This window comes from Dermacentor silvarum, chromosome 8 (genome assembly GCF_013339745.2).
Source record: "Dermacentor silvarum isolate Dsil-2018 chromosome 8, BIME_Dsil_1.4, whole genome shotgun sequence".
Classification (NCBI taxonomy): Eukaryota; Metazoa; Arthropoda; class Arachnida; order Ixodida; family Ixodidae; genus Dermacentor; species Dermacentor silvarum.
Genome location: NC_051161.1, coordinates 169,679,508 through 169,703,156, shown reverse-complemented (window position 1 = coordinate 169,703,156; position 23,649 = coordinate 169,679,508). Strand labels below are relative to the sequence as shown.

At 47.5% G+C, this 23,649-nt stretch overlaps 1 protein-coding gene across 1 annotated transcript in view; it reads left to right on the top strand.

Annotated features, from left to right (window-relative positions):
• LOC119461828 (leucine-rich alpha-2-glycoprotein) overlaps positions 1-23,649 on the top strand; it is a 269,278-nt gene that overhangs the window by 141,409 nt on the left and 104,220 nt on the right. The window contains exon 4 of the mRNA XM_037723201.2: positions 265-519. Within this exon, the coding sequence (XP_037579129.1) occupies positions 265-519 (255 nt within the window). The remainder of the gene's footprint in view (positions 1-264; positions 520-23,649) is intronic.

Sequence of the window (23,649 nt, the reverse complement as noted above, 5' to 3'; positions counted from 1 at the left end):
CAGAACACTTCCGCATTCAATGCACTAAGAAGACTTAAGTGCCTCTGTAACGTTTTCCTGCTTTCTTATTCACGTCATGTACATGGGTGTGATTGTGCGTGAGAAATAAATCAGATCAAATCAAATAAATTAGTCAACTCTATCGGGCAGTTGTAGGACGCTATGCAAAACAAGAAAACACTTCAGATGATTGTGCGCAGCTATCTTAATCGACCAGTAAAATTCGATGGCAGATCACGTAACAAAAGCTTGCCTCACGCCCAGGATGGGCCACCTGCGAGTATTGGAGATGCTGGACTTGTCCTTCAACCAGCTGACCACAGTGCGCGCCTCCTGGTTCAAGGCGCAGCTTAGCGGCAGCCTTCGCTCGCTGCTGCTCAAGGGCAATCGCATCGCGCGCATCGAGAGCGGAGCTTTCGCCATGCTCTACCGCCTCTTTCAGCTGGATCTCTCGCAGAACAATATCGCCACCATCGAGCGCTCCATGTTGCCGGACACGCTCTTCTTTCTCGACCTCAGGTAGGCCTCTGTTTCGCCCCTTGTCAAGAGCTTGTCCGCAAACTTCTTACCGTTTACACCGGAGCCGTGGACGGCACCAGCATAGGGCGCCTCGATACCAGACCGGCTAAAGTCCCTCTATTCCAGAATAAAGGGGCTTAGAGTAAGGCTTTCCAGCGCTGTTATCGAGGTACCCTACAGTAGCAAAGTTGGCGGCGACATCTTGTCAAGATTTGTCTAACTACAATGCAGTCGATTTTTTTTTGTCGGGTCATTGTTATCGCCGAAGTACATGTTAAGCATTATGCCGCTACCAATGCTTCTCACGAGCAATGAACTAGACTATGTAATACTTCTGTCACACGAACACGCAAAAACTCTTTCACGTAAGCGGTCTTTTACCAAGTTGAAAGACTTTTTAATCAAGAGGTGTTGCACAGCAGACAAATGGCACAGACGATCTCTTTTTAGTGTTTCCTTCTGCACACACTACCACAAGCATGGCGCTAGCGTTCGAACCAAAATCGGGCAAAATAAACTGATGTATCTCGAAATATAAAATGAAAACTTATTGTATTGCACGTTTTTCAATTAAATTTAACGACGCCTAATTAAGAAACGTTACTGTAAAGATTTTTGTGGTAGTTTAAAAAGCATTTGCAGAACTAGCGAAGTGCACACGTTTGTCTGGCCACATTGGGGTTCTTTCTCTCGCGTTCGCTTCAGACTTCCCGCCAAGAAAATGAGCATTTCTGGGTTTACTACATCTTCTGCGAGACATAAAATTATTTTTTAGCATGAGCCTAGGCGACAGAAAAATAAGTATTTGCTTATTCTGTTTAATATATTATAAAGGATATTTATTGCGGTTCGTAGCGACAGCCGGTCGTAGAATGCACCGAGCACAGTCCCCTAGCTCGAGCTTCTGCTGCGCGCTTGATGCTGCCGATGCTGCTGACTCTGCGCCGACGTTCGTTATTTTCCATACATCATTGCTGGTGTCCACTGGTTTCGCGGCTGCTCATTTTCGGCCGCAAAAGAGATCGACGCACTCAGCTTCCAGAAAAAACCGCTTCTGAAAAAGAGATCGCTCCCTGTCGTGTGTCTGCGCGTGAAACTCTTTTTCGGGAGAAGTCTTCTTGCTTAAAAAAAAGTTCAGAGCCCTTCCCCTATCGAGGAAATGGGGGTAAGAGAAGTTTGTCGTTAGTTTCGTTGGTGGTCCTCAGAACGAATTGCATTGACGAGTACCACGTTATGCTCGACCCACAACCAGTCACACGCACTGCAGCTGGCCCCGAAGTTCCGGTTGAGAAACTCGCGTTGAAACCTGGCTGTCGCACCGGGGAAGTTGGCGCTAGCGTTGCCGAGGCGTGTACCATCGTTGTCGGGTTTCTGGAAGCCAAGACGACGCTGATGTTCGGCCTCAACTCCCGCAATTCGTGGTCCGCGGCTCTTCGCTGACGTTTCGCCTGCGGAAGCCCTCACGCTAGAATCGGCACGTCGACGACGATCCCTTTCCCGAGCGAGTTCCTGGCGCCATTGCTCAAAGGCAGCCTGCTCCTCAGCGGAACGCACCACGCGAGGTCTTCCCATTCGGGCGCCGAAACTGAGCTGAGGCGAGGGAAGCCCGGCGGAGCACGCGCTAACCTCCTTCCCTTCCTGTGGCCTCCTCGCGACACATCAAACGACCCTGGTTGGTCGCGCGCGTCACGTCATCCGGCACCAGCGCAGCTTTCCCCGTACCTGCGCTTTCTTTCTGCTCATGCCCGCAATGTGACAGCCCAGAATTCAATTCCACTTATTTTACATTCGTAATGGGCAAAGCGTGTAAAACAAGGTCCCTGGCCTGATGTATGTGGACGGCATACTGCTAATGGCGGAAAATGCAAGGAATCTAGAGAGACTTGCGGATATGTGTAACGCAACGACAAATTTTGGCGTTTAACAAAGATATCGGGAATGATTATCTTTAATGAAGAGACGTGTAATTATGTGGTATCCATCCAACATGTCATACACATGGTCAAGCATTATAAATACCTGGGCGTATACATAAACGAAGCAAAGACTTACTCAAGCACCCATCAATATATTCTGAAAAGAAAGGAAAAGCGGAATACAGTAATAATGAAACATAGAGCACTTTGCGGCTACGACAAATATGAGGTGGTGCCTGGAATCTGGAAAGGGAGTAATTGTTCGAGCGCTAACGTTTGCAAAGGCCATTCTGTGCTTAAAATCGGATATCATGTCGAGGTTGAAAGTTAACCGAACATCGGTAGGCCGGTTGGCTTTGGGAGCCCACGGTAAAACCACAAATGAGGCTGTGCAGTGTGACATGGGTTGAGCCTCTTTAAAGTCAGAGAAGCGCAGAGCGAAATTAGTTCATGGTTCAAAGAGCATGGATGAAAATAAACGGGCGGTTAAAGTCGACGATCATCTGTACCTCAAAAGCGTGGACACGAAATGAAGGACGAGCTCAAGAAAGTTGGCAACCAAATTCAGGGTAATTGAAATTGTAAGTAGACAACCAGGAATCAACAAAACGAAAGTGAGAGAAACAGAAGCAGTAAATTGGATGCAAAGAATGGAAACAAAAAATACCACGGAGATTTACAAGAATGGCAATAAAGAAAGTAGAAGAGAAAATCTGTACGTTAACACAATGGGCAGTGTCTTGCTATTGGAGGCTCCAGCTGGCTTCCTAAAGAGAAAAACATTCCGGAGCAAATATTCGCAACATGATTACGCATGTGTCAGCTGCAGTAAAAATCCGTACACCACTCAGTACATCTTAATGCAATGCGAAGGTATTCACCCAGTGAGACCCGTAGGTAGCTTACACCTTCCGCGCTTCGATTTAAAGTGAATGGAAGCATCAACCGATCAGCAGTCAAGATAAGCTAAGCAAAAGCATTTGAGTATTTGTGGGAAAAAAAGCAGAGAAAACGTTGATATGACCGGCTCCCTTAAACGAGAAGAAAGGGAACCGAGGGGCCCGATTTTTATTAATCATATCATAAGAAGCCAACAAACATTGACACCAAGAACAACATAGGGGAAATTACTTGCACACCCTAATTGAATTAAAGAAATTATAAATTAATGGAAATGAAAACGGATGAAAAAACAACTGTCCGCAGGTGGGGAACGAACCCACGTCTTCGCATTACGCGTGCGATGCTCTCACCATTGAGCTACCGCGGAGCCGTTTTCCCATCCACTTTCTGGGGTATTTATGTTTTACAACTAGAACTAACTCTGGGAGTGTTAGCCAGCGCCATCACTCACAAGCCTAGGGGCGGATGTGGAACATCCTTTCCAAGTCCGCCTAATGATCAGGGTCTGCTGTGAGTAATTGATAGACAAACGTACCCCTTTACAGACTCTAGAGGCTGACTGGCGATCTTGAATTCTTGCAGGGCTATTGAACATTATCTTTGTCTTCTGCATAATTATCTTCAGCCCCACTCTTACACTTTCTTGGTTAGGGTCCTCTTTCATTGCAGACGGTCGTCTATCTCATCACTAACCTGCTACCTCCTGTTCTAGCGTGCGCATACTCGGGTACCTCGTAAGGGCAGGCTTTCCCTTGTCATGAAGAAGGGGTGGCCACGTGCCACCCTTTGCCCAGTTTCAACTTGCGATCACCCTTTCCATCGGCGATACCGTTTGAAAGCGAACTACCAGCCCTGGAGCTAACTTAGAAAGAGTCATCGCCACCAACAACAGCAGGCCCACCAGCTATAAAGGAACAACCACCGTCGACGCAGCTCTGTGGGCCCGGTGACTGCACCACGGTGCAGTTCGCTAACCAGTTTCGCTCTCGAATTGTAGGTCAGTCAAACATATGCAGTGTTTGCTAAAAAATGGCGCAGTTACCATCTGGTACAGCTCCCGAGCCCACAGTGTTGCGTTGTGATTGCCACTGAATGCATTCATGTCATGCATTCGCTAACCGTTTCGCTCTCGAATTGCAAATCAGTCAAACATATGCACTGTTTGCTAAAAAATCGCGCAGTTACCTTCTGGTACAGCTCCTGAGCCCACAGTGTTGCGTTGTGATTGCCGCTGAATGCATTCAGGTCATGCATTCGCTAACCGTTTCGCTCTCGAATTGCAGGTAAGTCAAACATATGCACTGTTTGCTAAAAAATCGCGCAGTTACCTTCTGGTACAGCTCCCGAGCCCACAGTGTTGCGTTGTGATTGCCAGCTGAATGCAGTTCAGGTCATGCATTCGCTAACCGTTTCGCTCTCGAATTGCAGGTCAGTCAAACATATGCAGTGTTTGCTAAAAAATCGCGCAGTTACCATCTGGTACAGCTCCCGAGCCCACAGTGTTGCGTTGTGATTGCCACTGAATGCATTCATGTCATGCATTCGCTAACCGTTTCGCTCTCGAATTGCAGGTCAGTCAAACATATGCACTGTTTGCTAAAAAATCGCGCAGTTACCATCTGGTACAGCTCCCGAGCCCACAGTGTTGCGTTGTGATTGCCACTGAATGCATTCATGTCATGCATTCGCTAACCGTTTCGCTCTCGAATTGCAGGTCAGTCAAACATATGCACTGTTTGCTAAAAAATCGCGCAGTTACCATCTGGTACAGCTCCCGAGCCCACAGTGTTGCGTTGTGATTGCCACTGAATGCGTTCATGTCATGCATTCGCTAACCGTTTCGCTCTCGAATTGCAAATCAGTCAAACATATGCACTGTTTGCTAAAAAATCGCGCAGTTACCATCTGGTACAGCTCCCGAGCCCACAGTGTTGCGTTGTGATTGCCGCTGAATGCATTCAGGTTATGCATTCGCTAACCGTTTCGCTCTCGAATTGCAAATCAGTCAAACATATGCACTGTTTGCTAAAAAATCGCGCAGTTACCATCTGGTACAGCTCCCGAGCCCACAGTGTTGCGTTGTGATTGCCACTGAATGCGTTCATGTCATGCATTCGCTAACCGTTTCGCTCTCGAATTGCAAATCAGTCAAACATATGCACTGTTTGCTAAAAAATCGCGCAGTTACCATCTGGTACAGCTCCCGAGCCCACAGTGTTGCGTTGTGATTGCCACTGAATGCGTTCATGTCATGCATTCGCTAACCGTTTCGCTCTCGAATTGCAAATCAGTCAAACATATGCACTGTTTGCTAAAAAATCGCGCAGTTACCATCTGGTACAGCTCCCGAGCCCACAGTGTTGCGTTGTGATTGCCGCTGAATGCATTCAGGTCATGCATTCGCTAACCGTTTCGCTCTCGAATTGCAGGTCAGTCAAACATATGCACTGTTTGCTAAAAAATCGCGCAGTTACCATCTGGTACAGCTCCCGAGCCCACAGTGTTGCGTTGTGATTGCCACTGAATGCGTTCATGTCATGCATTCGCTAACCGTTTCGCTCTCGAATTGCAAATCAGTCAAACATATGCACTGTTTGCTAAAAAATCGCGCAGTTACCATCTGGTACAGCTCCCGAGCCCACAGTGTTGCGTTGTGATTGCCGCTGAATGCATTCAGGTCATGCATTCGCTAACCGTTTCGCTCTCGAATTGCAGGTAAGTCAAACATATGCACTGTTTGCTAAAAAATCGCGCAGTTACCTTCTGGTACAGCTCCCGAGCCCACAGTGTTGCGTTCTTCTTCTACTGTGATTGCCACTGAATGCATTCATGTCATGCATCTGCTACTAATTGGAACCACCTCGAAATGGTCAATCTTCAGTGACTCAAAGGCAGCCCTCCAATCTGTGCTATCAGCTCTGCGTCGCGGGCCATACGAACAGCTCGTATTCGATATTAGATACCTACTCCATACATCACATGAGAAAGGACACTGCGTGACATTTCAGTGGCTGCCAAGTCACTGCGGCGTCATAGGGAACGAAGACGCCGATAATGCCGCTCGGGCAGCTCTTGACGACACACAGGAAGAGGCCATACCACTCTCACGGTCCGACGCAGCCAGCATACTTCGAGTGCTTGCACATGAAATCACGCTCTCTCTATGGTGCACACCAAGCAGCCAGACCAACCGGAGCAATCGTCAATACCACCTGCCCTCTTTGATGCATCTCTGTATGCCAATTCGACTCCGCCGAAGAGAGGCCACTATGCTTTATCGCTTATGACTAGGGGTGGCATTCACGAAATCTTATTAATTTCTCATTGGAATGGCTGACAACGTTTTTTTCAATGCCTGTCTTTGCGAGGAGACGCTAGAACACATTATATGCGACTGTCCTGAATATAATGTTCCGAGACAGTCCATGGGGTCCGTTCTAGCGCACCTTCACAATAGACCAATGTCAATTGAAACGATTCTCACGTGTCGTCGACAGAAGACATCGCAGCTGAAGGCGACTAAGGGACTACTTAGGTTTTTAAAAGAAACGGGCTTGGACAAGCAGCTGTGACAGTGATGCCACGTACCACGCAAGAGTCACGGACTGTGACTGACGATGTGTGTGCTGTGCTATGTGCTCTCTGCTCCCCATCTTTCATTCCCCCTCATCCTGCTCCCATGTGTGGGGTAGCGAACCAGTTGTGCTGATCTGGTTAACCTCCCTGCCTTTTCTTTTCCACTCTTTCCTTCCTATCCGGCAACAACGAAACTAACCCTGGCCCTGCCAGCCTGGACACTGTACTGGCCAAATTACAGAAACTAACCGCAGGTCAAACGACACTTGTGCAAGATATAAAGGACCTCAAAACAGACAAAACAATCAACGACCTTAATAAGCACATGATTGACTTAGAGGCCCATACTCAAGCCCCCATACCTCTACGCAATGACCTAGAAGCACTACAGACAACATCAACTGACACAGCTCGCCTGGTCACAGCTTTACAGGCCCGTTTCGACGACGCCGAAAACCGATCCCGCCGCAATAATGTTATCTTCGACGGAATCTCTGACCTGACACAAATGAAACCTTTACTAAGTCTGAAGAAATAATAATTGAGATCTGCCGTGATCATCTACAAACCGACATTAACTCCATAGACATAGATTGGGCAGATCGCTTAGAGAAGCATGTCGAGGACCAGAATCGTCCAGTCATAGTAAAATTCGCATCTTGGAAAACGAAAGACGCCCTTCTGTCAAAAGGACGAATGCTGAAAGGAACAGGTTATAGTGTAGGTGAAGATTTCTCTCGCCTGGTTCAGAAAGCACGGAAGGGCCTTCTGGCTTTCGGTAAATTTAAATCAGTTTCATTCTCTCTATGCTATAAAACCTTGTGCATTGTTGCTAAACGGTATATTCCTGACGAATCATCTAACTCTGCAAATTAAATTGTGTAGCAATCATCCCGTCCTCTACAAAAAACCAAGACTTGCATCCAGAAATGATCTTTTGTTTTCCGCAGTCTTTACTAACGCACGGAGTTACCTTCTGAAGCGCGAGCTTGTATGTAATATCATATTGTTGCGGATGAGATGGGTTTATTTACAAGATTGTCACAGACCCCGGTGAACGAGGCGCAGACGCCGGACTAAATTCCAAAGCCGAATTATCAGCTTCCGAAAATAATCCCACGAAAGCAAGGACAATTAAGAGTGGGCCCTCTGGTGCGCCAGCGAACGCCGGTTGCTGTCCAAAGACCGAGTCAGAGCCCAGAGTTGTCAAAACACAACAAAATATATTCTTCACACAAGGCAGTTACACACACACTTGCACACTTAGGCTAGACACAACACAATACAAATCAGATGGGTATTAACAAACACAAGAAAATAATTAACGACAAGCACTAAGAGTCCAACACGTAAAGTACAAAATAAATCGGAACACTAAGTGTCCAATCGTATTCACCGTGTTGGTCTTGAAGTCAGACGATCTCGGCGTAACTCGAGCAAATCTCGAAGAAAGAACTTCTTCCGGAAATGCAGACGCTCGATGAACCCGTCGACTAGCTTGCCGGGGAATCCCCTTCTTCCGCAGACGCTCGGTCTTCGCGTTACATCACTTCACCGATGCGGACTGAACTCTCGCACTCCTGAATTCCACTGAACGCTTCTCGCACGGCGGTTATATAGCTTCCACAGACGTTCTCGAACCTTCCTATCGGTGTCGTGATCTCGTAGCATGGCCAAAGCTTGGGAAGCTTCTACTCTTTTCTCGTACCTTCGACCGCTGCTTTCGGAACATTCTCGAGGGGGGGGGGGGGGGGGGGTGATGACTCATGCTGTTGGCGCGCGCGCTCACGCTGTAGTTATGTCTGTCGACTCGCCGGGTGAGAAGGTGTCTCAGCGCGCGTGTGCTCCCTCTCTCTCTCTACCTCTCCGGTTAACGTCGCTTCGTCGAACCTCCTCCAGACGTTTCGGCGCCGTTGTTAGCGTTGTTGTTTGAGGCGTATGCGCTCTCCCCCTCCGTTGAAGTTGCCGCGGGGCCGGCGTGTTCTTTCGCTGGCTTGCGTGACACTCGGCGCGCGCTTGGATTACGCGCTCTTTTGTGACACTGCCCCCCACTTTAAGAATATTATGCAATAATATTCAAGAAAACACAAAAGAAGCGCGCACAAGAGTCCACTACAAATCACACATCACTCGCGATACATCGAATACAAGCACAAGTCACACAAGTACACTTGGAGTAACACAATAACACATCGCTCGCATAACATGTACACTTGCACTATACAATGATACGTATCTCGCGTAACAAGGCAAACATTTGAAATATAACATGTGCAACAAGTATACAAAACTATGAAATAGAGCATGTACACTTATACAAAACTATGGTAGAGTAGTTTACATAGCAAACAAAGAGCACAATGTTCATGATGCATGAATAAATAAACAAACAGCACACTCATCACAACACTTTGCACCACACACTAATGGTCCATGGTTCTTAAATTTGAACTTCCTGTCCTTGGTCTTTCGATAGTAGTGTTTCGCGTGGTTATGGGTCCCGGTCGGTTTATTTTCGGAATTAGGTCTGGAAAGGGGCTGGAAAGATCTTGCCTGGGCCTTCGCTCGAGCTCGAAAGACAGCTGCCGCGTTGTTCTCGTCAGCAGTGAATGGTTTTCCGCGAGCTTCTTCAATCGTCGAGGGTTCGGTCTTCGGCTCTTCTTCCAAAGGTTTCGGATCGTCTGGGGCGCGAACTCCCTCGATGTTCCCTAGAATTAGGTCGTACAGTGGGCTGTCCATGCAAAGCGCAGTGACATTCCCACTGTAATAGGGGGTATCGACCTCAATTTTGGCTTCGGCAAGCTTCCTAGCCGTACCATCGACTAGGTAAACTAAAGTGGTTTCGCCCGTGAGCTCCTCGTCTTTTACTAAGTCCCTTCGCACGATCACTGTGCTGGTGCCGGAATCTCGCAACACCGTAATTGGTTTTCCTGCCATTTTTCCGGCAAGGACAGGCATTCCCTTATCGGGAAATTCTGGGCGTTGTGTCATCACCGCATTAACGACCGGAATTCTTTTCCCATCTCGAAGTTCTACAAAGCCGTCGTTTATGTCTTCTTGATGTTTTGGCGGGGCATACACACAGGATGCTTGGGGAGTTTCCTTCACTCCGTTGCGACATGAATCGGCTTTGTGCCCCGTTCGCCCACATTTAAAACATTTAACCTCATTGGTGCGTGTAAAGTTGGTACGACAACTGCTAGCATGATGGCCCAGTCGGTTACAAAGATAACACCTCGGAACAGGCTTCGGAGGGTTTCTCCTTTCATCGGATGCCGGTTTCTTTGCATCCTCTGGCTCCTCTTTTCTGATCTTGGAGAGATTGGTGCCTCCCTGTGCTTCCAAAAATTGGTCTGCCAATTCCAACATATCTTGAAGCGATTTAGCTTTCCTTTCTTTCAGATAGAGTGACAGGCTCGGGTGGCAACTGATGAGGAACTGCTCCTTGATCAGAAGCTCTCTAAGTGCACCGTACTCCTGTGCAGTCTCTGAAAGTTCGGTCCACCTATCAAAATAGTGACTGAGCCGCGCGGCAAATTGCGTGGCAGTCTCGCCATCGGCTGGCTTTCCAGTCCTAAACTTATCTCGGAAGCCTTCTACGGTGAACCTAAATCTTTTCAGTAAAGCAGCTTTCACCCTTCCATAATTAGAGGCATCGGTTGGCGTCAGCCTACCGTACACACTAAGTGCTTCGCCACTCAAACACGTGCTCAACGCAGTGGCCCATTGATCCTCTGGCCAATTATGGCTTTTAGCAACTGTCTCAAATCTATGCAAATAGGCATCCACTTTCTTTCATCGAATGCCACAAGCAGTTTGCTTGGGTTCAGACGGAAGCTAGTTTCTTCCCTTTCAGTGCTATCGACTCTTGCCTGGGCGGGAGCGTCTGTAGGCTGCTGCAATCGAAGTCGTTCGAGTTCTAACTCATGCTGTCTCTGTCTTTCTCTCTCAGCTATTTCAGCTTCTCTTTCCTCTTTGGCCCGTTCGGCCGCTAGCTTCTCTCTTTCTACAGCTTCTTTTTCCTTCTGACTAACCCACTTCCGTAATTCCGCTCCGGAAAGACCCATCTTCTCACCATGGGCAACTAATTTCTCGAGATCCATAATGCCCTTCAAAAATCTAGCCGCGTGCAAAAAATATCTGCCTAGATTTCAACAATCGAACTGCTCTCTGCACACAAGTTAGCAAAACGTGGTGCAACACTCAAAATCGTTTACAATAGCAATGTAAACGACCCTAGGCTCTTTCTCCCTACTATGGACGCACAATTTGCACCAGAAAGGTCCTGTCGCGGACGCCAGAAATATTGTCACAGACCCCGGTGAACGAGGCGCAGACGCCGGACTAAATTCCAAAGCCGACTTATCAGCTTCCGAAAATAATCCCACGAAAGCAAGGACAATTAAGAGTGGGCCCTCTGGTGCGCCAGCGAACGCCGGTTGCTGTCCAAAGACCGAGTCAGAGCCCAGAGTTGTCAAAATACAACAAAATATATTCTTCACACAAGGCAGTTACACACACACTTGCACACTTAGGCTAGACACAACACAATACAAATCAGATGGGTATTAACAAACACAAGAAAATAATTAACGACAAGCACTAAGAGTCCAACACGTAAAGTACAAAATAAATAGGAACACTAAGTGTCCAATCGTATTCACCGTGTTGGTCTTGAAGTCAGACGATCTCGGCGTAACTCGAGCAAATCTCGAAGAAAGAACTTCTTCCGGAAATGCAGACGCTCGATGAACCCGTCGACTAGCTTGCCGGGGAATCCCCTTCTTCCGCAGACGCTCGGTCTTCACGTTACATCACTTCACCGGTGCGGACTGAACTCCTGAATTCCTGGATTCCACTGAACTATTCTCGCACGGCGGTTATATAGCTTTCACAGACGTTCTCGAACCTTCCTATCGGTGTCGTGATCTCGTAGCATGGCCAAAGCTTGGGAAGCTTCTACTCTTTTCTCGTACCTTCGACCGCTGCTTTCGGAACATTCTCGAGGGGGGGGTGATGACTCATGCTGTTGGCGCGCGCGCTCACGCTGTAGTTATGTCTGTCGACTCGCCGGGTGAGAAGGTGTCTCGGCGCGCGCGTGTGCTCCCTCTCTCTCTCTACCTCTCCGGTTAACGTCGCTTCGTCGAACCTCTTCCAGACGTTTCGGCGCCGTTGTTAGCGTTGTTGCTTGAGGCGTATGCGCTCTCCCCTCCGTTGAAGTTGCCGCGGGGCCGGCGTGTTCTTTCGCTGGCTTGCGTGACACTCGGCGCGCGCTTGGATTACGCGCTCGTTTGTGACAAAGATGATAGAGGGGGCATAGAGACGGGATCGCAGGCAGTCGGGCATTCTCTAACACACGTGCAGTTCTTCTATCTCCTCTTCTTCGGCTCCACCGCCCAGCGTAACATCTTCCTCCGGCGCAGACGAAGCTCGCCGAGCGAGTTAAGGAACCACATGGTTGGTACCGCTTGATTCGGGAACCCTATGATGGTAGGGCTTCAGGCGGGCCACATAAACCACTTGTGTCTTCCACGACCGGCGATTACTGGAGGTCAGTTTTGCTATGACGTAGTTGACGTCACTTAATCGGTTTAGTATCACGAATGGACCGCTGTACGTTGAGACAAACTTGCGATACAAGCCTTTCTTCCGTAGAGGTGTCCACAGTAAAACGTGATCGCCTGGAGCGAAAGTGACAGGTATATGCCGGGCGTCATAGCGTGCCTTGGTTGAAACTTACGAAGAAAGTGTTCGTAATCGAGCAAGCCGGCGTGCTTCTTCGGCACGACACAATGTTTCTGCAATGGATGTGTCTTCGTTGAGTGTGAATGGCAAAATTGTGTCCAAGAAACTTTGGGGACTGCGAGCATACAGCAGATAGAAGGGCGCATACCCGGTTACTTCGTGCTTGGCTGTATTGTATGCGTACGTGATGAAGGGCAGCACGGCATCCCAATTCTTGTGATCAGCCGAGACGTACAATGACAACATGTTGGTAAGAGTACGATTTGTGCGTTCGGTGAGGCCATTTGTTTGTGGGTGGTATGGCGTTGAATGGCGATAAGTAGAACCGCAAAGGCGCAGCAAATCTTCAACAACGTCGGCGGTGAATTGCCGTCCACGGTCACTTATCACAACACGTGGAGCGCCGTGGCGCAGAATGACAGAATGAAGGAGAAAGCACGACACATCGGCGGCAGTGGCAGAGGTAAGCGCCGCAGTCTCAGTATAGCGCGTCAAGTAGTCGACGCACACAATAATCCAGCGACGGCCAGTAGAGCTCTTGGGAAAGGGGCCCAGCAAGTCTATACCAACTTTTTCAAAGGGTAAAGCAGGAGGTTTCACAGGTTTCAATAAGCCTGCAGGAGGCGTCGCCGGCTTCTTATGACATTGGCAACCTGGACAACTGGCAACGTATTGTCTTGTGCTCTTCCATAGCTTCGGCCAATAAAAGCGCTGGCGTAATCGATGAAGCGTGCGGGCAAAGCCCAGGTGACCCGATGTGATACCGTCATGCATAGCGCGAAGAATCGCAGTACGCAGGCATTCGGGGACGACTAGGAGCAACGAAGCGCCGTCAGCAGAGTAATTCTTTTTGTAAAGTAGGCCGTCACACAGCGTGAACGGCGTGGTCTGACCTGACGTGCGGGCAGCCTCCAATAGGGGTGTCATTGTAGGATCTCGACGTTGTTCACATATAAAGGTACCAACGTCCGGAAACTCGGTAATGCTGGCAAGATAGTCGTCGAAGTCGTCGTCGTTAGCGTTGGAGTGTGGCGACGGGAGACGAGACAAGCAGTCGGCATCGGTATGACACCGACCGCTCTTGTAGGCGACAGAAAAGTTGTACTCCTGAAGGCGCAACGCCCAGCGTGCCAGCCGTCCAGAAGGATCGCGCAGTCCAACAAGCCAGCAAAGGGAATGATGGTCCGTCACTATCTGGAAATGGCGACCGTACATATATGGCCGAAACTTCTGGATGGCGAAGACTACTGCCAGGCATTCCAATTCGGTGACAGTGTAACTTCGCTCCGCTCTTGTCAGTGTCCGACTTGCGTATGCAACGACGTGCTGGCACCCATGGTGAAGTTGAACGAGGACGGCGCCAACGCCCACACCGCTAGCATCAGTGTGTAGCTCAGTCATGGCCTCGGGATCGAAATGGTGCAAGACTGGCCCAGAGGTGAGTAAGTACTTCAGCTGACGGAACGCGTCCTCGCACTCTGTAGTCCATACGTACGGAATGTCTTTGTGAAGGAGGCACGTGAGTGGGTGAGCAAGTTGGGCGAAGTTCTGAATAAACCGGCGGAAATACAAAGGCCCAGAAAACTTCGGACGTCTCTCGCTGTCTTCGGTTGGGTGAAATCGCGCACTGCAGCAGTCTTGTCAGGGTCAGGTCGTATACCATCTTTGTCGACGAGAAAACCGAGAACGAGAGTCTGGCGCTCACCGAAGTGACACTTCTTTGAGTTTAAAACCAATCCTGCGTTTTGTATGCGGTCAAGTACCACGCCAAGTCGCTGATTGTGCTCCTCGAGTGTTTTTCCAAAAATGATTACATCATCGAGATAGCACATGCAGATCTCCCATTTTAATCCGCGTAGCACTGTGTCCATAAACCTTTCAAAAGTTGATGGCGCGTTGCATAAACCGAAAAGCATGACATTAAACTCGAAGAGTCCATCCGGGGTCACAAAGGCAGTTTTCTCCTTATCAGTCGGGTGCATCGGTATTTGCCAGTATCCCGATCGTAAGTCAACAGAGGAAAAATAGGAGGCTGCATGAAGGCAATCGATAGCATCGTCGATGCGTGGCAGAGGGTATACGTCCTTCTTCGTGGCGGCGTTAAGTCTTCGATAATCAACGCAGAACCTCCAAGAATTGTCCTTTTTCTTAACTAGTATCACTGGAGCTGCCCAGGGACTGCAAGACTCCTGGACAACACCTTTCCGTAGCATTTCTTAAACTTGCTCGTCAATTAATTTTCGTTCTGCAGGAGAGACGCGGTACGGCTTCTGGCATAAGCGGTACGGCTTCCGCTTATGGCTTCCGCTTCGGTACGGCTTCTGGAATAAGCGTCGCTTGGCCGGTGTTTATGCGGTGTTGCGTTCGTGAATCAGGAAGCGAAATGGGACGCTGGTCTTGCGCGAAATCGAATACTGGCGCATAGCGGACGAGCACCTTTTGCAATTCTGTCCGCTAAGAAGAGGATAGCGACTTGTTCGTCACCCGGGAGAATTCCAAGGTGTAGCCGCGATTCGCTGCGCTCGCGTCGGTAGAAGCGTCAACGGCACCAATAGAGAAAGTCGCCTCTGAGTCAAAGGTGGCTAGCTTGAGTCCAGTCGGCAGTAAAACTTGCCCCATAGACGTGTTCACCGCCCACACGTGTGCACGACCATCTACACATTCGATAATGGATCGAGGAACCAATATATTCTTCTTCAACATGGTAGGGGAGTACGGCTCAATTAAACCATGACAGCGATGCGGAGGGCCATCCGTCGAAATCACTGGAACAAATGCCGCAGCTTCAGCCGGTAAAAGAATGTCATGGGACACGGAAAAGACTCCCTGCGTGTCCACGTCAGATACTTCTGGTATTGGTGACATCACATGACTTCGAAGAGAAATTTCACCAGCCCCACAATATAGCAATGCACCACATTCACCAAGAAAGTCAATCCCAAGGATGATGTTGTGGGTGGTGTGTTCAAAAACAATAAATTCAGTTGGAAAATATTGTCCACCAACACTCACTAGAGCAGAGCAAACACCAACGGGCCGCAGGGTTTCACCCCCAACTCCACGAAAAGTAGTCTTTCGGTCCCACGCGAACATAACCTTGTGTCCAAGACGATTTTTAAACAACGCACTCATCACTGAAACTGTAGCACCGGTATCCACTAAGGCATGAGTACTTAAACCATCAACACAGACACACACTTTGTTTTTGAGCATGGCGACAGGTGGAGGACTACGTGACCGTCCCGCGACTTCACCTCCATCGGTCTCACCAGCTAGTTTCCCAGCTGGAGTGGTGGTGAAAGTGAGCGACGGCGAGGCGATAAGATGTTACGCTGGGCGGTGGAGCCGAAGAAGAGGAGATAGAAGAACTGCGCGTGTGTTAGAGAATGCCCGACTGCCTGCGATCCCGTCTCTATGCCCCCTCTATCATCTTGTAAATAAACCCATCTCATCCGCAACAACTTAGGTGGACGGTGCGGGGTAATCGCTCTGGACAACCTTCTTCTACGCACCCTCCGACGAAGCCGGCGCTTGACATGAACGAACCGCAAGCAACTGGCGGCAGCCATGACACAAGCATGCAAGATGATAGTGAGCGCCCAAGGCAAGTCATCTGCTGGATTCCTCAAAAAGAACCACGCACCTTTTCCGGCAAAGCTGATGAGTATGTCGACGACTGGCTCAAGTATTATCACAGGGTAAGCGGTCAAAATGGCTGGAACTCTACGGCGCGACTTGCTAACGTCGTTTTCTTTCTTACCGGAACCGCACTTCTCTGGTTCGATAACAACGAGAGCACGCTGACTACATGGGAAAGGTTCGTTGAGGAAATCAAGTGCTGCTTCGGGGACTCACTTTCAAAAAGAAAGAAGGCTGAACATACGCTTTCGCGAAGGGCACAGTTGCCCGGGGAAACATGCACAACTTACATCGAAGAAGTATTGAAACTGTGCAGAATTGTCAACACGGGCATGTCGGATGAAGATAAGGTTGGAAATCTCCTGAAGGGCATCGCTGAAGATGTCTACAATTTTCTTATCTCCAAGGAAGACCTGCGTACTCCTTCTGATCTAAGACGTCACTGTCGTGCTTTTGAGGCGCTGAAGACGCGACGAGTATTGCCAAAATTTGGTAGACTTGAGAACGTCACCACGGTCGCAAGTGTGGACGTCTCCACCTCCCACGACATCGCTTTGTTGGTACGTCAACTCGTTAAGGAAGAACTGGCGCACTTTCAAGCACCAGGTGGAGAAAGAGACACAGGACGGGAGTACCAGCAATGTACACTTGACGCACGTTGTCCTGAACAGCCGGTACTTTGCCAACTGCAAACTAACAACGAAAATCGGCCTTTGCTTGATGAACGTGTCCGCGTCGACACGACGGAGTTCCGGCATCCTTCGCGTAACTTCGGACGCCGTCAGGCCGCACCCCCCCAACGCATTTTACCCCGCACCTCCACCAAAGTTGTTGCGGATGAGATGGGTTTATTTACAAGATGATAGAGGGGGCATAGAGACGGCATCGCAGGCAGTCGGGCATTCTCTAACACACGCGCAGTTCTTCTATCTCCTCTTCTTCGGCTCCACCGCCCAGCGTAACAATATAATCAACAGGCAGCAACATACTTATTCTAACAGAAACTTGACTAGACAATAACGTCACTGATACCGAAGTTTTGGCCGAGCTACCTGACTGCCAAGTTTATCAAACTGATCGCGTAGGCCTAAGGGCCGGCAGTGTTCTTATAGCAGTTCACCGGCAACTTTCGTGTTCGTTTATTAAAATCGCGGCTAAATTCGAAATATTATGGCTATTATACCGCGCGTTGCCAATTACAGTGCTACTGGGAGTTTGCTACGGGCCTCCCATGCCATTCCTGATTTCTGTGATGAGCTCAACAACAACTTAATACAACTTGCAACAACATACCCTAATGCGTCCATCCTCCTTTTCGTGGATTTTAATTTCACAAATATAGACTGGAGAAACTTACCATCTTATTCATTAGAAGGTCCTGCAGAGACCAGGAGTTTTATCGACATCTATATGAACAGTTTCTGTTTAACGCAATTATATTCCTGAGCCAACGCACGTTATGCCGGAATCCGCAAGCATTCTGGACCTAATCATGACTAATAACCCCCAGTGCACTCTCTTTCCTTGCACGTCTTCGAGGAATCAGTGACCATGACGTCATTCACAGTAGTTTATCTGTTCCTGTAACACTAAATAAGACACAGAAGTAAACTATAAGACTTTACGAAAAGGGTAACACTATGAGGCGATTAGCCACGAACTTGAAGCCTTCTTTCCCACGTTTGAAGCTGCGTACTACAATCAGTCAATACATGATAACTGGTCGATGTTTAAGGATAAGTTAAAAGATCCGACTAATAAATATATTCCAAAAGTTAACATTCGCACCAGTAATAAAAAAAACCGTGGTTTACTAATGCCTTAAAAAACCTAGAAAATAAAAGAAACGTCTTTGTCGAGCAGCTACAGCTAACGAGAACTCACACCGATGGGGAGTTTACTACAAAGCTGAAAACGAATATCTGATTGCGATTCGCAGTGCAAAGCGTTTCTTTTTATGCAACTAAACTGCCAAATTTGCTGCGCACTAACCAAAGACAGTTTTGGTAAGTAATAAACCCTCATCCAGTTCGCACCATTATTCTCACCAACGACTCACACGAGGCGATTACCGATACTGAATGCGCTGACACTTTTAACTCCCGTTGCGACGCCGGTTACTTCAACCTCGACCGGCGTTACTACTGGGTAGCGTGGCGTTGCCGGCAGGCTGCAGGCATCTGGTAGACCATGGCGACCAGGCAGGGGCAAGACGATTTCTAGTGCGAAAAACTTGCACTGTTTATTTCATGGTTGATGAATGATAAAAAAGAAGAGAATAATGAGAACATACATGGCGGGGCCGCTTAAATAGGCCCGCTAAACTCGTAGGCGGGATTTCGCTTACGTCAACGTCACGTGACATGTACTGAATCCAGTCGGGGGTTTGGTGGCTGCTCCCTCTCTCCTAGGCGACGTTGCACGTGCTTGCCTCCGCTAGCGGCATAGAGTTAATATACTTACTCTAGAGGACAAGCTGCCAATAGAGCCCATTCACTGAAATCGGTCACCGCAAGAGCGCCGCCAATATGATACGCTGACGTTGCCAGCTCCTGAAACGCTTGCTAGACTTGGCGATAGTAATCAGTTTTAATCTGGCAACCTATAGCTTGTGTGTCTGCAGCCGTGTGCGCGTGGGTGTGGGAGGTGTTGGCCGTGCAGCTGGCATTTACGCAACCCAAGGATGATCCTGTTAAAATTTCCGGCAGTATGTGGTTTTCAACGGTCACGCACTAGCGAAAATACCGTATAGCTGTTCAGGCTTCCCTGTTTGCTGTCGCAAGCGTCACTTGACGAGCAATTGGTAAAAAAAAATGCTGTACTGTGATGCTTCTCGAACGATTACGATGAATCACGAAAGCTGGCTACTCGCGTGATGTTCTGAACAAGTCGGACACGTTGACTTACGTGTGAAGGGAAATGATAGGGCCCTTTGAAGCTTTAGTCTTAAACGAAAGGCACGAAGGTGCCATCGCGTCAACCGATGTCGTCGCGCGATCACATGTCAGAGCTAAACTATACCAAACGAAACCACAGAACACCCATAACGAAACTACCACGCATCTGAAAACACAAATAAAAGCTATCCGAAACCGAAACTCGTGTTATTGAATAATTGAGTACATCGCGAATTGCATAAATTACGTTAGCAAGCGCTTCCTGTAAGCTTAATATTCACACATCACCTTCATAACGCCATCAGGTATTCTTTTTTTTTATCACACAGCATAAGGCGACCTATACTTGTTTTCATCTCTCGAAAATAATTGCGCTGGCCACATTGACAAGTTACAAGATGGCACCGACAAGATGGCGGCGCCCTAGCGGTCCCACCTTTTTCGGCCCAGCTTTGCCTCTAGAGTCAGTTATATTAACTCTATGCTCACTGATATGTGATCAGCAGCAGCCCACTGGTATCGACTGCGGACCGTGCCGTTTATCGATTCAAATTGTACGGCGGTTATATTTGCGAACGGGGTGGTCGTTTCCTTTGAGCAACATCACGCAGGTTCGTTTTAATTAGACATCAGTAATACCTCAGCCAGTTTATGCGCCCAACATTCGATAGCTGCCACCAAGCGAACGTGTTTAAAGACGGTAAACTTTATCAGCTGCGGCGTTTCACTGGCGGCTGCATGCACGGGTTCCGCCGTTTGTGATCTGCCGCGTCTGGCCGCGTAATGACGTGTTGCTCGAAAAAAAAAAGTGCTGGCCGGCACGAAATTTCATCGCTGGAACCGAGCACAGTCTGCTTGAAGACAACCCACGAAAGCGGATTAACGTTGCAGCCCCTGGGCTTGTGCGCCGGTGAGTAAAAAAGCAGTACTTCGCATTTTCAACTTCGAATTTCTTTGCGTGCGAGGCGTATAAAGCAGATTCCTGTCCTCATTTCTTAAAAGTAGAAAATAGTAATAATTATAAAGTTATTGCCCTTCCAAAGCAATTCAAACGAGGCTCTTGCTATTTTGCCAAGTTGCTAAAATTGCTAACATGAGTACAGCATAACTAATAAAGTTTTGGCTGTTTCTGCATAAATGATACACCGCGATAAATTCACTGCACATTAGTGACAAGTGTACTTCTGGTGATACAGTTAGATTAACTGCATTTCAGACATAATAAAATGACTGTGTTTACTACTAGTATGTGGCAGAAACAATTGTCATCTAATCGAGGCTTGACTAAGCACAGCCCACACAAGGACACCACTGAAAGAAATGCACACTCAAAACAGTGTTAAGTGTGTAATACCTCAGTAATACCTCAGTAATACCTGTGTGTGCTTTTTTCTGTCATGGAGCGTTTCGTGCAATGTTCTCTGCCATACATGAATCACAAACTCACGCACACTTCCACCATAGTAATTGAGGCTCTTTTTTCTTTAGACTCCAGCCTCCAAAACGCTGCTCATATTTGGACTCTTGTCTCTGGACGTACAAGTCAACCGTGAATGTGTCACCACTGGAAGTAACATCAAGGGCCAGAATCCTCACAGGGTATGTATCTGAACACATCAACTAGAATCGTGATTTATTCATTTATGGGACTAACTTTTGTTTCACCATTTTTTGCTTGCATGTGTGTCATGGCTTTGTCATTTCTCTTTTCAGGAAGACGGACAAAAAAGAGATTATTGGTCTGCAAGCTGCCCACGCTAAGCCACAAGAAGCTCAACTGTCACCATAATGACAACAGGTCCTCTTGAACTATGTGCATCACCATGAAATGTTTGGAAGTTTACCAGATAGAGAGTTGTGAGCCCTATTAGAAAAGCAGCAGTCTACAGTTCTGTATCGTACCGAGCGGGAATGAGAAATTTGACATACAAGCTTAGTTGCTTTTCAGGGCGCTTTATGACAATCTTAGAAGTAAGATGTTGAGTCCCAACTTGTTTCTTTTCCAGTCATTATAGCCATGACGACAGAACAGAAACAATGTAGCAAACTCCTACTTGCTAATGCACAAACTCTGTCATCTGCTCTTTGCATATCAATTTGACGGGCATTAGTACCGCGGAGTATCACACGCTCCCTCACAACGATAATTTGTTACATGAAAATGCAAAGAATTTTAAAATGATCAAAAGCGCTTAATGCAATTTTAAGGAAATGACACTTCATGTTGACTGAAACTCTGGCAGTCACTCTTCATTTTATTTTTTGCTTAAAGTACCCTCAGGGCCACATGACATTAAAGAGGGGAGTGTTTACAAAGTAGTAGAGTAAAACAAACAACTGCAGTGAGTTCTTGTAACATAATGATTCTCCTGATTATACAATGTTAGCTAATGTTTTGCAAAAAAGTTTGTTATCTGTGACGGCTACGATACTTGGTGGCTTCATTTCTGAGATGTACGGGGCATGAAAGAAAGACTTCGTGTTACATGAATCAATTCCTACCTTACTGCGATGATCGAAGCAGTTTAAATTGCACTGAGGCCGCAGTATGAAGTCGTCATGAAGTGTGGTGCGATAGAAAATTTTATATCTCAGCCAGTTTATGCGTTCAACATTCGATAGCTGCCACCAAGCGAACGTGTGAACTTTATCGGTGAACTTTATCAGCTGCGGCGTTTCACTGGCGGCTGCATGCACGGCTTCCGCCGTTTGTGATCTGCCGCGTCTGGCCGCGTAATGACGTGTTGCAAAAGATGGCCGACATTGCGGCGATTAGCTAGTGGAATGAGTGCTAGGCTAGTTTACATTGAAGTTATACTCGCGGTGCGGTTATAATTAGAAATAATGAAACAGTAAAGTTATTTTGTACTAGTTCAAGTGAACTAATAATATTAACGCGGCTGGGATCCCGTATCGCAGATGCATATTCAAGTTTCGAGCGAATTAGTCTTGTAAAGCTGTATGTCTAAAGTAGACGGTGCTTTGGAAAAGTTGCGGCGTAAGTACCCGAGCATGTGATTAGCATTGCTAATGACGTACTCTATATTAATGGTCTAATTTAGGTTCTTTGTAATGTGTACACCGAGATATTTGTATGACATGACAAAATCTAAGGGAACGTTAACATGGCAAGTGCTAGGATTAGAATTGGATCTGGAAATGCGCATTATTTTACATTTATTTTCTACAAGAGGTACAGTTTGCATGAAATCAATAACTAGGCTAGTACTGCACCATAAGAGATATCTAGAAAAGGCAAGTTCACACAACCGGCCAGCATATTTCACACTTCACAAACTTGAGAAATCACTAAAACCAAACTTTCTTTCTCTTGAAACAGCAGATGAAAAACCTGAGCACAGTGTGCTCCCAAAAATATTTTGAAATGTACTCGCAGAATAAATTCAGCTTAAAATTCAGCTAATCAACAGTGAACGAGCACGGGAAACCTCAGCGTGGGAACTTGTCTTCGTATCGGCCCTCACAAATAAGTTTGCTTGGTGAAACGCTGGCTCCAAGCTGAGGCTTCCCTTGCTCACCTGTTACTCAACTGAAGTGTTCATCTCCTTGCAACCTCTTTGCCCTGTTTGAATACATATACCGAGATTATTTTTCAACATGAAACTACAAATTCTATTTTCCAAGGATCTGTGAGCATTCATTGCGCTTGCTTACATGTTGATTCTGTGTCCTTGTTTATTCACACAATATTTCCAGAAGTCCTAAGCACTGCTGTCTCCATAACGTTCCTTGGTTTCCCTACGAGTACTCCACTTGTGTCAAAGCCTTTACTGCTGCACCTGAACACTAAATGTGCAGCAGAATATCCAGAGCAGAAAATATGTGATGTAAAATTTAGCATAACGCCCCCCCCCCCCCCTCTCCTACACTTCGTGCTACGAGAGCAATGGGACATTGCAGCTCGAGCTTATCTTGCTGACAGTGCATTTTGGCCGAGCAATTTTTTATGTTCCTTTCTTTAATCTAGCTGAAATCGTCGAACGCAGAGAATATAAAACGTCAAGCAGCACTGTACGCAATACAAGTACGAGGGTAGCTCAGCATAAATGTTGTTGTTGTTGCCTCAAAACATGCATAAATATCGCTGTCTGAACCTTCGTTCTCCCTGCTTTACAGCACGCCGAACACGATGAGAAGACTTCGCTCGATTTCAGCTTTGGGTCCCGATAAATAGATGGTTATCTGTGTTTCTGTATGTTGTAAACTCAGTGACGGACAGCATTAAGTCCACCTGAGCTGTACGAAAATTGTGAGCATGTACTGCCTCATTCACCATTGACAATAAAGAATGTAAGTTTACTTGTTTGAAGTGTTTTATTGCCAGTTGAGGCCTGTCGGCCACCTGGCGACATATACAGATATCTGTAGTCATGTTAGAGTACAGTACACACGAATACCGCCCCGAAAGCGGTAACAAAACGCCCCAAACCAGC